The 19,479-nt window shown below is 41.0% G+C and overlaps 1 protein-coding gene across 10 annotated transcripts in view; it reads right to left on the reverse strand.

Annotated features, from left to right (window-relative positions):
• Positions 1–19,479, reverse strand: part of ADGRB3 (adhesion G protein-coupled receptor B3) — a 626,613-nt gene that overhangs the window by 223,783 nt on the left and 383,351 nt on the right. For all 10 annotated transcript variants that reach the window (XM_039531243.1, XM_039531244.1, XM_039531245.1 and 7 more), the window contains 3 exons: positions 18,263–18,409; positions 16,471–16,546; positions 1,594–1,696 (listed from right to left, as the gene is read on the reverse strand). In XM_039531243.1, coding sequence (XP_039387177.1) covers positions 1,594–1,696; positions 16,471–16,546; positions 18,263–18,409 — 326 coding nt within the window. The remainder of the gene's footprint in view (positions 1–1,593; positions 1,697–16,470; positions 16,547–18,262; positions 18,410–19,479) is intronic.

The raw sequence follows: 19,479 nt of genomic DNA on the forward strand, positions 1-19,479 counted from the left end.
ATTCCTTAGTTATGAGCTGTAAAAATAACTCCACAACTAATAAATAATAAAATAATATAAACAAAAATCAAAGATCTAGAAGTATCTTGAGCTCGTCTGAAGATCTCTGTGATCTGAGTTACCTAAATACAGTAAGGAAAATATTTTCCACAAGCTGTCTGGCTTTTCTGATAAATAGACATGAAGTACTAAGATCGAGCTTCCATGTTCATTTGTGGTCCATGCCTCAAAGTAGTCTGACTGAATACAGCCCATTATGTTTTTTAGTGAAATTTTTGTTCCTGACAGTGCTGGACATTGAAGTTTCTGTTAATCCATAGAAAAGGTACCACATTGGCTGCAACAGTGTAAAAGCTTCCCCACACTGCCACATCAATGTGTGTCAACCCTTACTTTAAAATACTACCTCTAGGATTCAGAGGGTAGCTCATACTCCTTGCTTGTTCCATCTTTTCCTGTCTGCTAAACTTGACCATGAGGACCAATTGTGATGTTCTTTGTAATCCCTGATCACCAGGAATTAGATGAGACCATAAAACTAATTTCATACCAACTACTGAATAGTCAGTAGATGGTGGTAATATTCTGTCACTTCCAGCCTGGGCTGGATGTAAACCAAAAACTTAGAGATGAATGGGCCAGATTGCCACATAAATTCCGATAGCCATCCAGTTTCGTACAGAGTCTTTGGGTCAAATCCACAGGAGGCTGAGTGCAACTCCATTAATGTCAGTGAAATTGCATTCGAATAGGCCAATGGAGAACTTGTCCCATTAAATGTAACAAAATCCCATTAACTTTGAAGTCTTTTATGTTAATACAATAACTTTATTTTATATGCCTTTCTTAAATGTCCCTTTCCTCCTTGATTCAATATAACTGCTAACTCTTCATTACCAATGTAAAAAGTCAGGCAGAAATTCTGCATATTATAAAGTCTCAGACATCACTGGCAATATCGATAGGCCTTCTTCTTATCTGGATGTCTTACTTCACACAACTTTCCTGTAAAAGTTTTCTTTGATATCAAGAGGTAGCTGAAAGCAGCAGGAAGAAATTGTTGGATATTTCTGTACAACTCTAGTCATCCTTTAATATGTAATTAAATTTAGAGTGTTTTTTGGCTTTAAACTCTTTTAATTAAGATGCAGGCCAAGTAAATAGCAGAAAAAACAAGATCTTGTGAATTTGTAGAACTTGAAAACTGGAGTGAGGCTGCATTTTCATATTCTGATAGTGTAGTCAAATATGAATCGGTCTTTCATGTATCTCATAATGGCAAAGAAAAAAGTAAGAAAAGTCCTGAAGCGTGTGTTGCACTATGGACCTCACCTGATAAAAGGGAAACCAATGGACAAATACTACATTTGCCATTGTATCTATCAAAGCAGTTAATGTAGAGTTCCCTATGAAAATTGCTGTATAAATGAAAACTATAAGAATGACAGAAACAAAGGGTCAGGCAGTTCTGTACGCACGCAACATGAAAACAGTCTATTCAGAGTATGCCTGTGTTTTGATTTTATCAGGCTTTTTTTTTTTTTTTAAAGAAGAATACAGCTGGAAATAAAGATTTGCTGCAGCAATACTTACATTAGCCAGATGTGCTAACTCTATCTCTAGAAATGAATCCGCTGTTTTGGGTTCAGGCCTTATAGTCACGACAATGATTTTGGAATTAACAACAGTAAAATTTCTGAAAAATAATGATTAGAAACAAAAGATTCCGTTAATATTAACAGTTACCTTTAACATTAACAAATTAAAAGAAAGATCCTCTGGATATTTTCAGGTGGTTTCTATACCTAAGAATTAGGCTAGAAAATAAGTTTGTTTTTGATTCGTGTTACCAACCATTCCAGGACACTGTAAAGATTAGAGAGCAGCAACGCCAACAGAAGCATCATTCCTTAAGTATGAGTCACTGATTAGAAAGACAGACTGACAAACAAACCTTCAGATGGCCTTTAAATGAACATCATTCATTTGTCTCAAGGTGGATCTACTGGTCCTGTTTTACAGGAGACAGAAAGAATATCTTTCTTTCAAAGTGCTGCCTTTGCCTTTTTTCCCCAACTGCTAACTTTAAAAATGACCACACCACACAGGAAAATGTGTCCCACTTTAAAGGGTAAGAGTGACTTTTACAGCAGCTGCAGAGCAGGTCAGCATTCATCCCTCCCCATACTTGACCAGAAGAGAGAGAGTACTATATAGGTCCATGCCAGGCAGGCAAAGTCCTCCTTTTTTCTCCTGGACCTGGTGGCGCAGCATCTCCCCCCCTCCCCCTCTCACCATGGAAGTGGTGAAATAGCAGATTGTCAGGATCTGCTGTGGGCATTTGCAATTCTCACTCCTTTCTCGGGGGGCTCCCTCCAGATTGGCCAAGGCGAAGTAAGGGTTTTTTGCCTTCCCCACTGTGGTTTTGGGAGGGCTCAGTTGGGGCAGCATGGAACGGGCATTAAGTAGGATGTTGCAACTCATTATGTAAACATGGGGTAGATGTCCAGTGCAGGTACTCCATAGGGAAAGGATACAGTCATCAGATAAAATGGATTGGTAAAGGATTTAAAGGAGGTATTCATTAAAAGAGAGAAAATAGGGGGTAAGGGGAAGGGGTTTGAGGCTCCTATGACTGATATGTCAGGAAGCAAATCCCCCCTCCTTTATAGTCCTCTCCAGCCCTCATTTAAGGGGAGGATGGTGAAGTCCCAGCAGTGGGTTGGCTGGTGTCCAGGATTGGTAAGGGGGAGGGCTGATGGAAGCCCCCTGGTATTATATGAAAATGATTATGGAATTTCCTGCTCTGTACACTTTTATCTACCAGATACTCCCAGAGAGTTAAGAATAAAGTTGAGGCCTAATTAAACCACCTCCAGCCTCCTGTCCTTCTTCCGGCATAGCCAGACAACGTGAAGATAGATGAGTGCTTTGGGAGAGTCTACTGATTGTTCTATATCTATATCTAACAGAGAAAGGCTGATCCTAATGATTGAAAATCATTTCAAGATACATATAAGCAACTGCATTATCCAAACACATTTAAACATTCATATTGGCGCTTTCAGGGCTGGATCCAAAGCCTGCTGAAGTTAATGGGAGTCAGGCGCCCCAGCGCCCAGGCGGGGCGGGCGGGCCCGGCGGCGGGGGGGCGGGGCATTTGCGTCGGTTGAGCTCCTGCCTGCCTGAGGCGGGCCTGCCGCGAGGAGCGACCGGGACCGCCCCGGCGGGACTGCGGCCGCAGTCGCCCCCGCTCGGTCTCCCGTCTCCCGCCTCCTGCGACCGCGCAGGGTCGCTGGTCCCGGCTCCCGCGGCAGGCATGCGGCATGCCAGCTCGGAGCTCAACCGGAGAGGCTGACCGAGGGGACCGCCCGGGACCGGGGGCGCGCGGCGGCGCGGCGCTGCTTGGGGCAGCCTACTTTCTAGAGCCGCCCCTGATGGGAGTCTTTGCATTGACTTTGGATCAGGCCTTTACAAATCTCCTTTTAAAATAGATCTTTGTTAACATGTGTTCACTTTAGAAAATATTTGGCTGTTAGCTTTCTATAGCTCCTACCATATCCTCAACTACCTTTATGTAGAGCAGGGATTCTCAAACTGGGGGTCGGGACCCCTCAGGGGGTAACGAGGTTATTACATGGAGGGTTTGCAAGCTGTCAACCTCCACCCCCAACCCCGCTTTGCCTGCAGCATCTATAATGGTGTTAAATATATTTAAAGGTGTTTTTAATATGTAAGGGGGGTCGCACGTAGAGGCTTGCTATGTAAAGGGGTCACCAGTAGAAAAGTTTGAGAACCACTGATGTAGAGTATCTATATGTGTATTTTATTGTCACCTCTCTATGACAGAATTCAGTTCTTACCAGGTGATGCCACTGCAGATTAGCCACTGGGCCAATGGGGACTGTCCCCAGAGACCCCGGCCAATTGGGGATCCCTGGAAAAATGGGCACTCCCGTGCCCTGACCCTATTCCCTGTCAGAAGTGCTGGGAGGGTGGGGGGCAGTGAGGTCTTCAGGCAAAATGGGTTGGGAGGGGCCTCACAAACACCTAATCTACCTCTGCATGCTAGGATAAACAGATTTTACATGATGTATATAATCCATGTTGCTTATTATCCCTCAGGCTCAGAGCGAGCCTTCAGCTACCAGATAGGAATATTGTTGTGACTCTCAGACCCTTGCTTGCATGGCTTCAATGTTCTTTTTCCCCACCCCCACTCATTTTAAAAATACCGGTAAGCACAACTGTTCACAGGAGCACATATTAATAGGGCAGACTTTACCATCTATTACAGAAACGTCTAGTCCATCTAGATTTTGTTACAATAACATGACATCGCAAATCTTCAATGTTTTTTTTTATTTTCCCTAAGGGAACAGTGCTTGAGAGAGGATTCCATTTTGCTGGAGCACTGAGATATGAAATGTCATTGCCACAATATTAGAAACATAGCTCAACTGAGAGCACAAGGAATCAAACCATTTTTTCTGAAGCAGGGCATGAATTCTACAGTCTGATTTACTTGGCCAACAAGAATTCAAATATTTAAATAGGTTATAGTGCTTATATAACATACAACAGGAATTCAAATATTTAAATAGGTTATAGTGCTTATATAAAAAAAAGAAACACTTTGTTTTTTAGTTAACCTCCTATTTTCAATTTTGGTAACACTCTAAATTAAAGCTATTCCGTATTCCTTTTGAGAGTAACATACTACTGCAGTAGACTAATACTTAACAGTAATAAACACATTTCCAACGTAATATGTAGAGCTACAGTTGTGAAACAATTATTAACATTAATGTTAATACTATGCTTAATTCCCCATGCATTGCACAGAAAATGTACCCATAAATGCTTTAATAGTATGGCATAATTTGAAAGGAAGCAAAACCAAACAAAATTACAATACATGTTGACTTTCTCTTACGGATCACACAGGATACAAAGTTGGCCTATTAGTCTTTAAGATAAGTCTTTTGTCCAGTTTACGTAAGTGAATGATTGACACCATGAGTCATGTCAGACTTTGTGACTGACCAACATTTTTTGTCTGTACCCAATTTGGGGCTCTTAACTGAAGGGATCTAGACTTTACATCAATGTACTTAAAGTATGAAACCTATCACTGCTGAGTCTCTGTTTCTAGAGACTAACATTAGAGTTGTTCTCTGAAAGTTTTTGTTTAATGATTTTGTGAAGTGCCTCAGACACTTCTGGCATGAAAGGCATGTTAAACAGGAATCAAGTTCACACTGAATGCAAAGGCAGAGTTAATGATGCATTGGTAAGTACAAAGCATGCTATGTATTGCTATTTTCAAGAAAACCCAAATTGTCTTATTGTAGGGAAATACATTGACAGGTGATAAAGGTCCAAATGACAGGGGTCAAATCCAGAAATTATTTACTTAGACAAAAGTTTTATTAATTCCAATGAGAATTTTGTCGAGTAAAGGCTTCAAAATTCAGGCCAATGAGTGTTTTGGCTGAGTGAGGACTAAGTAAGGGCTTCAGAATTTTTCCCTATACTATTAGTTTCAGATCTGAGAGGTAATAGTTTAGAATAGTATTTCTAAAATATAGTTATATAATCAAATCCTTTATTTTATAGGTAAATTGGATTTGATAAATAAATAACAAAAAATTTCTATCCAAACATACATATCTCTTCCATTATAACTAGATATAGAGATTTCATGGTGATATGAGGTCAGTGGGTGGGGGATTAGTACGAGTTTAGATTAGCCACATTAATCAGGAGAGGTGGAACTTTGAGTAAGATAAGTGGCAATCTCAAGTAAATGCAAATAAAGTCATTGTATCATATTAAACCATCAGGTAGTGTGTAAATGTCATATATGTTACAGGAAAAATAATTAGAAAAGTCATAGGGCTCTATCCTGCAACATAGTCACTGTTCTGTCCCCAGTCCAACAAAGCACATGAGCAGACCTGTTGAAGTCGATGAGCCTTTTCTGGATTGGGGCCAGAGTTGTCAACTCCTGAGGAGGAGAGCTGAGAAGGATGGGTGATATGTGGGAGAGCATATTGCAATCTAGTAGCAACAATATGAGGATACACAAGTAAACTGAGTGCAGAAAAAAAAGCTTTGCTAACTGCAAAATCATCTCCATTGGATCTGTTATTATTTTATTTGGGCAAAACTTTAAAAACTACTTTTATGGATAGCATTATGCCATGTGTTCCTTCATAGTACCCAAGAGGGGAATTATACATAATGTTGTTTTGAAAATTATTGTGCTGAAAATCAATTTTCTGAGAATGTAACAACAATATGCATGTTGAGACACCCCAGGGCCTACACCACAGCTGTGGAAACATTATTCAGTGTATACAGTATTCATTGAGGCCCCAGAAATTTCAATAAATTATTAGGAAAACAAAGCTTTGCACATTACAGTACAAAAGTATTGCATACAATATTGCAAAATATGTGTTTACTAAATGAAAATGAGATCATTTCATCTTTCTACTTGTGCATGGGAAGGGAATAACTCTCATTTGGGGAAAAGTATCCATTGTGCCTGTTTATTTTGGGGAAAAAAGTAGTATAATTCTAAGTCATTTTAAAGTGGCTAGAATAACATACATGCAATAACATACTTATTTGCCTTGTTCAAAAAGGTATTTTAAAGAACAATTAATGTTAATAGGCCCAATTCTCTTTGCTCAGTGAGTTTACAGGATTTATTAATGTTAATGAAGTTATCCTCAAAGTAAATCAGAGTGAAATCAGGTCTTAGCACTCATTGTATACCTTAATTTCCTAATATAGGAGTTTGTGAGAGGTACTATACTGACAGCCCTGGATAATGAAATCCTTAATTTATGACCAAATGTAGTAGGGGGAAACACCTTTCTACTGGGAACTGGAACAACCACAATTCATTTGACATATACTACTGGCACATGGTGATAGAATTCAGTCACTAAAGTCTGGGCCTTATGCACATCAGGTGTCAGCTTCACAGGGGGATGTGGGAACCTACCTTCTACTTCAGGTGCCTAAATCCAAAATGTGGATCCTCAGAATCCCCACTCAGCTGCCTAACCCCATAGGCACCTAAATCCCTGCTAGTGGGCATGTGCAAAACTGTCTCAATCTGGACACTGGCATCTAGCTCACGTCCAAACCCTGATTTCATTCTCAATCTAGGTATCTCCTGCCTGTCTCCCCTGTGGGGGCCAATCCAGTAGGCATGCTCTGAGCACAGCTACTCTGGCAAAATACAGCAGAAAGAGGTGGTGGTTGTAGTGCCCCCCTTATGCCCAAGAGCCGACCACTTAGAGCACTCATGCAGGACGTGGGAGACCTTGATTCAAATACCCAGTCCTAGGTGAGTGCCTTAATCATGGGACTGTAGAGTCATTGTAACTCTCTCTGACCCTATGGATATTTAATTATTTGTGCAAAGAGAAATAGCTCTATAGCTCAGTGATTGGGGCACTCACATGGGAGACCTTGATTCAAGTCCCTACAATACATCAGGCAGAGTAGGAATTGGAACTTGGGTCTCTAATATCCTGGGCGAGTGTTTTACCCACTGGATATAAGGGGAGATCCTCCTCCTCAAATCTTTTTTGTTGTTGTTGCAAGAAATGACTGACCTCACTTAGGCATCTGACTCTTGCAGAAGGTTGATGATTGTGAATCCCGTTACGCACCTAACTCCCCTTTGAGGGTTAGGGCTTAGTGTCCTCTGCATCTCCTACAGGCTATTTTAGGCGGCTCTCTGCTCAGCAGGCTGGCTTTGTGATTCCCATTTTTAGGCACCTAACTCTCCCCATGCCTTGTACAAGGAACCTGGATGCCTAACTCAAGGCTGAGGATTCCACTAAGTGGCAGGATGCCTAAAAATTAGGTGTTGCAATGCTGAGACAACGTCCCCTTTGTGGTTCTCACCCACCCCAGGAATCTATAGGTGAACGGCTCTGTTCCCCATTACCAATCCACCAAACTATCCAGCCTCCTTCTCCTATCCAGCTGCATTGCATGTGACAAAAAAAAGTTATATTGTAAATTGTAGTGTGAAAGCTGTTAACCCATTAAACAATAACAAACGTTACATCTATCTGTCATTGCATACGGCTTAGAAAATTTGCCTCCCCTCCAAATATAATGATAAATATTCTTTTTCTTTTTTTAAAAGCACAAAGTAATTCTCTTGTGGTAATCCAGAGATTTGCAGACATTTTAGAGCCTGTTTTAAGGAGTGTCACTTTTACAACTACAGTAAAATAGATTTCATATAATTAAGTATTTATTTTCCTCTCATCTCATCCCCTGTCATAGCTGGGACTGAACTCTCTAGGGCCAGTAGCAAAGCTTTAAGTTCATAGCTCCCACCAGTCAAAGTCATTTAGTTTTTCATGCTGCCAGGGCCCAAATTCCTGGGCTATCAGTGCACAACACAAGGAATCTTGATTTGGCTTAGCTAGTGGTTCATTACTTTGTTTTACTTTATTTCCACTGTTTAGTTGTTAATATATTTCTGGCAGCAGCATTGGTCATTAATTTAGTGCAGCATATTGTAGGATGCTTATCAAATGCCATTTCTAATTTTATTTTGTACATTGTGTCTAGTCACCAAACCTATACGAGTTGTTCACCTTACTCAAGAAATAGTGCCATTGTAGCCAATTAGAACAACTAGAATGAAATCCTGTAACTAGATAATTTTTTTTTGTCAAATGAAAAGCTTTCAAATAAAAAAACCCACCCTAAATTCGAATAGTCAGAAGACTGTAATTTCTGCTTTACCAAGTGTTGATGAAATTCAAAGAGTAAAACTTGTCTGGAGGAGGTATATATTAGTAGGGGAATGGAATCCTCCACCTCTCCCTGGAGGTAATAACCAGGTCCTAATAAATCAATTCAAATCAATACAAATAATTCTAGTTTTTTATTCTAATTTAATGTATGTTTCAGTTCAGTTTTTTGGAAAGAGTCTAATGGATACAGTTATTTAGCATAAAACATGGTTGGAGTTTTTCAGATTCAGGGTTGTATCTGAATGAACATTCCATTAGTAAGATTTAGAGCTCTAGTGTCTTTGTTGTCATACCTTGAGTCTTGAGATCAAATTATGAATGTAGTTGCTGCAGGCAATGAAATGCAACACACTCCATTACCTGATTAGCTGATGGATATAAATTGTATATGTATCAGCAATCTAATTTCAGTATGAAGAAGATTAGAAGAAGACGATTAGGGTTGGAAGAGACCTCAGGAGGTCATCTAGTCCAATGCCCTGCTCAAAGCAGGACCAACATGAACTAAATCATCCAGCCAGGGCTTTGTCAAGCTGGGCCTTAAAAACCTCTAAGGATCGAAATTCTACCACCTCCCTAGATAACCCATCCCAGTGCTTCATCACCCTCCTAGTGAAATAGTGTTACTTAATATCCAACCTAGACCACCCCCACTGCAACTTGAGACCATTGCTCCTTGTTCTGTTATCTGCCACCATTGAGAACAGTCAAGCTCCATCCTCTTTGGAACCCCGCTTCAGGTAGTTGAAGGCTGCTATCAAATCCCCCCTCACTCTTCTCTTCTGCAGACTAAACAATCCCAGTTCCCTCAGCCTCTCCTCATAAGTCATGTGCCCCAGCTCCCTAATCATTTTAATTGCCCTCCGCTGGACGCTCTCCAATTTGTCCACATCCTTTCTATAGTAGGGGGTCCAAAACTGGACGCAATACTCCAGATGTGGCCGCATCAGTGCCGAATAGAGAGGAATAATCACTTCCCTCGATGTGCTGCCAATGCTCCTACTAATGCAGCCCAATATACTGTTAGCCTTCTTGGCAACGAGGGCACACTGCCGACTCATATACAGCTTCTCATCCACTGTAATCCCCAGGTCTTTTTCTGCAGAACTGCTGCTTAGTCAGTTGGTTCTCAACCTGTAGCGGTGCAAGCCTCTGCACTTGTCCTTGTTGAACCTCATCAGGTTTCTTTTGGCCCAATCCTCCAATTTGTCTAAGTCACTCTGAACCCTATCCCTACCCTCCAGTGTATCTACTCTCCCCTGACCTTAGTGTCATCTGAAACTTGCTGAGGGTGCAATCCATCCCATCATCCAGCTCATTAATAAAGATGTTGAACAAAACCCGCCCCAGGACAGACCCCTGGAGTACTCTGCTTGATACCAGCTGCCAATTAGACAGCGAGCCATTGATCACTACCTATTGAGCCTGACAATCTAGCCAGCTTTCTATCCACCTTATAGTCCATTCATCCAATCCATACTTTTTTAACTTGCTGGCAAGAATATTGTGGGAGACTGTATCCAAAGCTTTGCTAAAGGCAAGATATATATATAACATCCACTGCTTTCCCCATGTCCACAGAGCCAGTTATCTCATCATAGAAGACAATCAGGTTGGTCAGGCATGACTTGCCCTTGGTGAATCCATGTTGACTGTTCCTGTTCACCTTCCTCTCCTCCAAGTGCTTCAAAATGGTTTCCTTGAGGACCTGCTCCATGGTTTTTCCAGGGCTTGAGGTGAGGCTGACCAGTCTGTAGTCCCCCAGGTTCTCCTTCTTTCCTTTTTTAAAGATAGGCACTATATTTGCCATCCAGGTCCTCTCCCGATCACCACGACTTTTCAAAGATAATGGCCAACGGATCTGCAATCACATCAGCCAATTCCCTCAGCACCCTCCGATGCATTAGATCTGGAACCATGGACTTGTGTATGTCCAGCTTTTCTAAATAGTCCTTAACCTGTTCTTTCACCACCGAGGGCTGCTCACCTCCTCCCCAGACTGTGTTTCCCACGACAGCAATGTGGGAGCTGACCCTCATCTGTGAAGACCGAGGCAAAAAAAACATTGAGTATGTCAGCTTTTTCCACATCATTTGTCACTAGGTTGCCTCCCCCATTCATTAAGGGTCCCACACTTTCCCTGACCTTTTCCTTGTTGCTAACATACTTGTACAAAATCCTTCTTGTTACCCTTCACATCCCTTGCTAGCAGCAACTCCAGTTATGTTTTGGGCTTCCTGATTACATCTCCGCATGTTCAAGCAAATATTTTTATATTCCTCCCTACTCATCTGTCCAAGTTTCCATTTCTTGCAAGCTTCCTTTTTGTGTTTAAGCTCACTGAAGATTTCACTCTTAAGCCAAGCTAGTCGCCTGTCATATTTGCTATTCTTTCTGCTCATCGTGATGGTTTGTTCCTCCGCCTTCAATAAGGCTTCTTTAAAATACAGCCAGCTTTCCTGGACTCCTTTCCCCCTCATATTAGCCTCCCATGGGATCCTGCCCATCAGTTCCCTAAAGGAGTCAAAATCTGCTTTTCTGAAGTGCAGGGTATTTTTCTACTCTCCTTTCTTCCTTTTGTGAGGATCCTGAACTCAGCCATCTCATGATCACTGCTGCCCAGGTTCCCACCCACTTCTACTTCCCCTATCAATTCTTCCCTGTTTGTAAGCAGCAGTTCAAGAGGAGAACAGCCCCTGGTTGGTTCCTCCAGTAGTTGCACCAGGAAGTTGTCCCCAACACTCTCCAAAAACTTCCTGGATTGTCTGTGCACTGCAGTATTGCTCTCCCAGCAGATGTCAGGGTGATTGAAGTTCCCCATTAGAACCAGGGCCTGTGATCTGGAAACTTAGCTTAATTGTCCAAGGAAAGCCTCATCTACCTCATCCTCCTGGTCCCGTAGTCTATAGCACACGCCCACCACAACATCACCCTTGTTGCTCTTGCTTCTAAACTTAACCCAAAGACTCTTAACAGGCTTTTCTCCAGTTTCATACTGCAGCTTTGAGCAATCATACTGCTCTCTTATATACAGTGCAACTCCTCCACCTTTCCTCCCCTGCCTGTCCTTCCTGAATGGTTTATACCCGTCCATGACAGTGCTCCAGTCACATGAGCTACCTCACCAAGTCTCTGTTATTCCAATCACATCATAGTTCTTTGACCTTGCCAGGACTTCCAATTCTTCCTGCTTGTTTCCCAGGCTTATTGCGTTCATGTACATGCACCTAAGATAACTAGCTGATTGGCCTGCTTTCTCAGTATGAATCAGGAGGCCTCACTGTTGCACCCTCCTCCTTGTGTTTCTTCCTGGTATCCCACTTCCCCACTCACCTCAGGGCTTAGGTCACTGTCCCCTGGCGAACCTAGTTTAAAGCCCTCCTCACTAGATTAGCCAGCCTGCTTGCGAATATACTCTTCCCTTTCTTTGTTAGGTGGATCCCACCTCTTTCTATCAATCCTTCTTCCCAGAACAACAACCCATGGTCGAGGAATCCAAAGCCCTCTCTCCAACACCACTTGTGCAACCATGCATTTACCTCCACAATTCAACAGTCCCTACCTGGGCCTTTTCCTTCAACGGGGAGGATGGACGAGAACATGAATTGTGCCTCAAACTCCTTTATCCTTCTTTCCAGAGCCATGTAGTCTGCAGTGACCTGCTCAAGGTCATTCTTGGCAGTATTATTGGTGCCCATATGGAGAAGAGGAAGGGGTAGAGGTCTGAGGGCTTGATCAGTCTCGGCAGACACTCCATCACATCCAGGCAAGCAGCACACTGCTCGAGTCTCTCAGTCTAGTCGGCAGATGGATGACTCTGTCCCCCTTAGGAGGCAGTCCCCAAACAACACCACCTGTCTCCTCCTCATGGGAGTGGAGGTTGTGGAACCCCCATCCCTAGAACAATGCATTTCATGCCTTCTGGTCGATGGGGTCTCCTTCTGATCCCTTCCCTCAGATGGCTCTTCCAAATCATTCTCCGCAGTAGTACCTGTGCAGAGAGCCTGATCTTACCTCTATCTGCATAGGGGGTACATGGTTTGTCCTCATTCTTTTCTGGAGGTCACATTCTGCCAATTTTTTCCCCGTTCTGCACTGCCCTCTCTGATTCTGCGGCATGTTGTGCCTCCAGAACCAAATGCTGACTTCATTTTCTCTGATGCAACGCAAGGTTGATACTTGCTTCTTTAGTCCTTTAACCTTCTCTTCTAATATGGAGACCAGTTTGCACTTTGTACGATGAAGTCACTTCTATCCTCTGGGAGAAAGACAAACATCCTGTGCAGGTCACAACAGCTGATCTCTCATGTCATAGGTTTATTCCCCACTCTGAACTTTAGCGTTCACAAGATGGGGACCTGCATGGGCTCCTCTAAACTTAAATCCTAGTTTAGATCTGGTAAAGCTGCCACCAGCCAGGTTTTAGTGTCTGGCACACTCTCTGTTCCCTCAAAACTTTCCCTGGGGAACACAGATCCAAATTCCTTGAATTTTAACACAAAGGGAAAAAAACCATTCCCCACCTTCCTCCCCCTCCCCTAGTCGTTGGGAGAGATACCTTGATTCAAACTCCTTGAATCAAAACAAAGAGGGATTCACTTTCCCCCCTCCCTTCCCCTGAGAATCCAAACAAGGGAAGAAATCAATCAGGTTCTAAAAAAAGGATTTTATTAAAAGAAAGAAAGAAAGTACACTATCTCTGTAACACCAGGATGGAAAAAATTACAGGGTCTAACTTATAAACCTGGAGAGGCTTTCCCCCCCTCCTTTCTCAGAATAATCAAAGTAACAGCAAACCGAAATAAAGATATTTCTCCAGCAAACACACAATTGCAAATGCAGAAATTAATTATAAGACTAATCTGCCTTTCTAATACTCACTATACTGGATAGTAGGAAATACTTCAGGAGAACTTGGAGATATGTCTGGCCTCTCTTAGATCCAAAGAGAGAACAAAGACCCCAACAAAGAACACAGACAAAGACTTCCCTCCACAGAGATTTGAAATTATCTTGTCCCTTGATTGGTCCTCTGGTCAGGTGTTCGTCAGGTTACTGCTTGTTAACCCTTTACAGGTAAAAGAGACCTTAACCCTTAACTATCTGTTTATGACAGCTCATTATCTTCCTTCTAAAAGCATCCTCATTATCTTCCTTCTAAAAGCATCCTCAAATGTTGTATTTACTTTTCACAGAAGCCTGAAAGGCAAAGACACTCTGTGGAAACTCCCCTGAGGCAAACTCCCTCTGTTTGCCTGTCCTCTGTTTGCTGCTCACTCAGTTCGCAACTGGCTGCCTTTTTATAAGGCTGCAGGCTAGAAGCAGTTGGCCCAGCTCAAAGCCTTCCCTCTAATCAACCACTCAAGGCCCACCTGGAACAAAGCCTCCCAATTCACATTTTTCAAACAAACAAACAAACACACACACACATACACACGGTCAGTCACACTTTTCAAACAAACAAGCACACCGTCAAACAGTCCCTGCAACTAGTTCTAGTCAAACAAATGGTCACAGCAGACAAACACTCGGATATTCACCCCACCAGCTCACAACACAATCCCCTAATGCAGCACTCACTTTAGCTACTCTCAGAAGGTTCCCAGGCAAACTTCCTCTGTTTCCCTGTCCTCTGCTCGCTGCTCACAATAAATATCGATGAAGTGCAACAATGTACATAAGATACTAATGCCCTCATTCAGAAGGTCTTATACACATACTAGGTTTTTATTCCTGATGCGCATACACAAACTTAACCCACAATACCACGTTTGCAGAATTTGTATCACAATATGGGCAGCTCAAAAGTTGACTCTATTTACACAGAACACACTGTGGGGCATCGGGAGATAACTGTATCATCTCATCTTCAGTTCTAAAGGCTTTATTTATAAATAAGACAGAGCACCAAGCCACACAGGCCTGGAAGCTCACTTTTTATGAAAGGCTGATCAGTTGTTCAGAGGAGAGGTCAGCTTGCTGTGGAAGCCAAGAACCAGCTGAAAGTAGCAGAGTCAATGGCAAAAATCACATGCAAAATAGCTGTACTCCTTTCAAGACTCACAATGCCCTGTTCACTATACATTTAGGACCCAATCACTCACCTAAGAAGTCTAGCAGTTTAGGATTTTTGTCATCAACCTCAATGGGGGAAGCAATGAGTCATTAATTCCTATCCATCCAGAGTACAGAGAGGAGTGCCCTGAATAGCTTTGAATGTGCAGATGGATGTACTTCAGTAGTCCAGACTTGTTTTCTATAAATTAAAATTAAGAAGCTAGGAGTGCTGACAGGGCCTGGCCATTGATAGCTCTTTATAAAATAAAAGTTTGAATGATTCATGGCCACCTTGATGCTCTTCCGTGGCTGGCAGACTTTCCCTAAGGTATTCCAGAGACAGCTGAATATGATAGTCATTTGGCTTTATATCTCAGAGTGTGGAATAATAGAGAGAAACTGCTGCCATAAACAACTCTTCCTGGCTTCTTTCCTGGTTTCAGGAGTTAGCATGCCAAATAGAAAAATGTTCACCAAAATTTGAGAACAGTATGATTTATTCTTTATGCAGTACCATAAGTGTGAATGGTTCCTTAAGAGTACTTCTCTAGGTGGCAATGTCCTGACATTTGAGGCAGACATTTAGTTAATTAAGGTATTGAGGAGCCAAGAGAATGGTGCACTGCGTAGAGATTTCTACCCTAAAAAAAATAGTGGCTAGCCACTACAAGTGCAGAACACATTAGAACTTAATTGGGAAGCTATTTTCTTCAGGACTAACCTCTTTTTTCTTCTTTTTTTTTTTTCAGATTATCATTGGCAAAAAAAATCTGTATATTCTTCTCCTATCTCCTTTTGGTCATGATTTCACTCCAACTCTGGGCAAGAGAGAGAAAAGTATCTGGGGTTTCTACTTCACTAATAACTATTATGAAACAATGGTTCATTGATTGATTGTGAAACAAAAAAGATATCAGTAGTAGCTACTACACATAAGACTGTGTGAAAACATGGAGGTATTTGATTCAATGGTGCTGGAAGAAAAGAGAGAATATTGGTTTCTAGTATTTTAGGCTGCCTGGGAGTAAAATGAGCTCTCCCTTTCTATTTAGATACTTGTGCAGATCTCAGAACTGGAGTATTTGAGCTGTACAGGTGTATGCATTTCTTCTTTCCAAAAAAGTTCCTTCATATAACCCTACTGTCCTCTGCTAATGCAATTTAATTGAAAACATATCTGGAAGCTAATGGTGGTGGCTTTTGTGAAAGTGAGGCCAGGCACAATCAGTATATCTTTGCTACAGCACTTTCACTAAACTGATGAGCATCAGTTTTAAGTACAAGTACATGAAGCCTGAGTATTTTTTACAATTATCCATCAGCTTACATACTTACAAAGGAAACTTCCTTCCTACCCCAGCCCCAGCCCCCCAAGCTAAAGTTCAGAAAAAACAAAATTTACAATATAGCAATATGATTAACAAGTCATTAACATAGTATACACAATGATGCATTAAAGAAAGACAATTTTATTTTTTTAAATAATAGTTGTAAAAAGTTTATAATATACTATAAAAAACTACATAAACAAATATGGCCCTTGTTGACTGATTTCACCTTGAGATTTCCTACAGTCATGTAATTTATGTTGCATATCTTAATAGTTTCTTACCTTAAAGTGGGCAAAATAAGTTCTAAATTTTTGTACAGCACTGCTCCAAGCACAAATACAGTGGATTCATCTAGTTCTAAAATAAGAAATAAAAGTTAAAAATATCTTAGTCAGCACATTCCTCTATGGATAGTATTTATCATTCCAATATATGTTTTATTTTTAAAGAAATCATCATTAGGGCTCTACCAAACTCATGAAAAATGCATCACAGACATGTAATCTGCTCTCCCCCATGAAATCTGGTCTTTTGTGTACTTTTACCGTGTACTATACTCTTTTATACTATAGAGTAAAAGTATATACAAGTACACAGTGTTTCTCAAACTGGGAGTCCCAACTCAAAAGGGGGTCTCAAGCCTATTGTAGAAGGATCGCAGTATTGACACGTCTACTTCTGTGCTGCTGAGCTGAGTGGCTGGAGAGCAGGGGCTGCTGGCCAGGTGCCAGGTCTGAACGCAGTGCCGCTACCCGGAGCACCACAGAAGTAGGCATAGTAGTATTGCCACCCTTACTTCTGCGCTGCTGCTGGTGGTGACACTGCCTTCAGAGCTGGGTGGCCAGAGAGCAACGGCTGCTGGTGGTGGCGCTGCCTTCAGAACTCAGCACCTGTCTGGCAGCTGCCGCGCTCCAGCTGCCCAGTTCTGAAGGCAGCCCAGAAGTAAGAGTGGCAATACTGCAACCCCGCTACAATAGCTTTGCAACCCCATTTTGGGTCAGGACCCCCAGTTTGAGAAATGCTGACTTAAGGGCTTTACATGTTTATATTTTTCTGTTTTTCAATACATATTGATGCTTTTTTACAACTCCGTGAATTTAAGTATCTGAAGTCATGAAATTCAAGATTTTGAAAATGTTATAACTGTGAAATTTACAAAAATGGACTGTGAATTTGATATGGCCCTAATCATCATTGTTGTGAAATATATTCTGCAGAACTCTGTTTATAATGTTAGAACATATCAGACATAAGAACGGCCATACTGGGTCAGACCAAAGGTCCATGTAGCCCAGTATCCTGTCTTCTGCCATTGTCAGGTGCTTCAGAGGAAATGAACAGAACAGATGAATCAAGTGATCCATACCCTGTCATCCACTTAGAATTGCTCTTTAATAAGATCCATCAGTATGTAGCAAACTCTGTCAGTGCTTTCCAATGTATTTGTCTTCATTCAGATATATCCAGAGAAACCATCTTTAGAGGGCATTTTTTAATATGAAGGGGGCAGATACTTTAATGTGGCTTATTTGCACTGCACCACTAGTATATATTGTCCCTAAAACCTGTGTAACTACTCTGGGGAGGATTAGCTAGTACAAGTCAGATCAGCCTTTAGGATGTTCTAATTTGGTAGAGGAAGATTGGTCCTGCTATCACAGTGATTGTAGGACCAGGGCAATGCATAGAATAGCTTTAAGTCATCTATGAACATACGTTTGCAAGGAGAGCACTGTGCAGAATAGCTGGATCCCAAGATTTTGCCTGACATGAATTAATACTGAATATTGAAAATATTGGCAATACAACGAAGCAAATACTTTGCATTTCTACAGGATCTTTTGTCCAAGAATCTGAAAGTTCTTTACCTACCTTAATTAAGATTCACCACATATATTTAAGGCTGGGTAAGTATTTTTATTATTATTATAAGACTCATTTTAAAGATTGTTAGCAAAAGAACTAGGACATTAAGTACTAGCTAGATGAGTCCATGCTTCCCAGTTTCCTCAGTCTAACTATTAAATATACACTTATCCTCTAATAAAATATAATACCTGAATGCTTCTTTACCTGATGACATTGGAGTGAAGATATTTTTTGGAATGACAACTCTGTCTTCTGAGTTTCGTGCCCAGTCAACCATTCCTTTCCTTCCTTTCATTGGGAAATTGATGTCTGTTAAAACAGATGCTGCAGGAAGCTTCTGAATGCTAGCCACTATTAAGAGAAATCATAAAATCAAATAAAATGTGTTTTACACCTCAAAGCATCATTAAGAGGTCATAACAGTAAAGTAGTAACAAAAATGTACAATAATGTATTTAATATAAAATGAAAATTTATAAGGATATTAACTGGGACCACACACTTTATTTTCAATTTATTAGATAGTTCTACTGTGGATTACTGTTATGGCATTGATTCTATCACTTGTCAGCCAGGTTTATGTTAACTCTCTTAACAAGGATTATTGAATGCGCTGGCTCATACCCTGAAATTCACATGTAAGCACATATCTGAGCTGTGTCTTCAGAGCAAATTCTGAAATTATTAAATGTGACAGTACAAGGAAGAGGATGCTTCAAATTGCTTTGGGAGATATAACTGCTAGAATCAGGCTAATGAAGCAATAACAGTTCCTCTATCCCCTGCACAGGCACAAAAATATCTGGCGACAGATCCATTAAAGAGATTCATATACTAAAAGCTACTGTTGTTTCCATACAAAGCAGAATAACAAAATATACCACATGATCAGTTTCCTTAAAACAACAATTCCTCACCATGAAATATTTATTGTATGAGTTTTTTAAACTAAAAAAACCACAACTAAATATACATAACATCACTGAGCTGAACAGAAAGAAAGACAAACCTTATAATAGGCAATTTGGAATTTTGTTTACCCATCTTAGTTTTCTTTCTGTTTTTAACTCATTTTTTATCTAGAAATCAGTTTTATCTTTGCCTTGAAATCTGAGTGCAACTCCATGGCAACACTGTCAATGTCTAGTAAGATTCAGGCTACTTTTAATCATCTGACAGTGATGAAAGTCTTTATGCACATTCAGAGAGATGATAAGCAATCTGTTTGGAGGTAGCTCCATTCCTAATGTAAACCATGATGATAAGCATTTCTAGTGCAATGCTTTTCCTAATTAATTTATGACAGAGATAATAGAGTTGGTGCAATTTGCACATGAGGTCAATTCCGTGATTTGCATAATGATTTCACTGCAAGTGTTCCATAGAGGAGTTAAAGAGAAAGACAATCACAGCAGCAAAAT

This window comes from Mauremys reevesii, linkage group 3, assembly GCF_016161935.1.
Source record: "Mauremys reevesii isolate NIE-2019 linkage group 3, ASM1616193v1, whole genome shotgun sequence".
NCBI classification, from domain to species: Eukaryota; Metazoa; Chordata; order Testudines; family Geoemydidae; genus Mauremys; species Mauremys reevesii.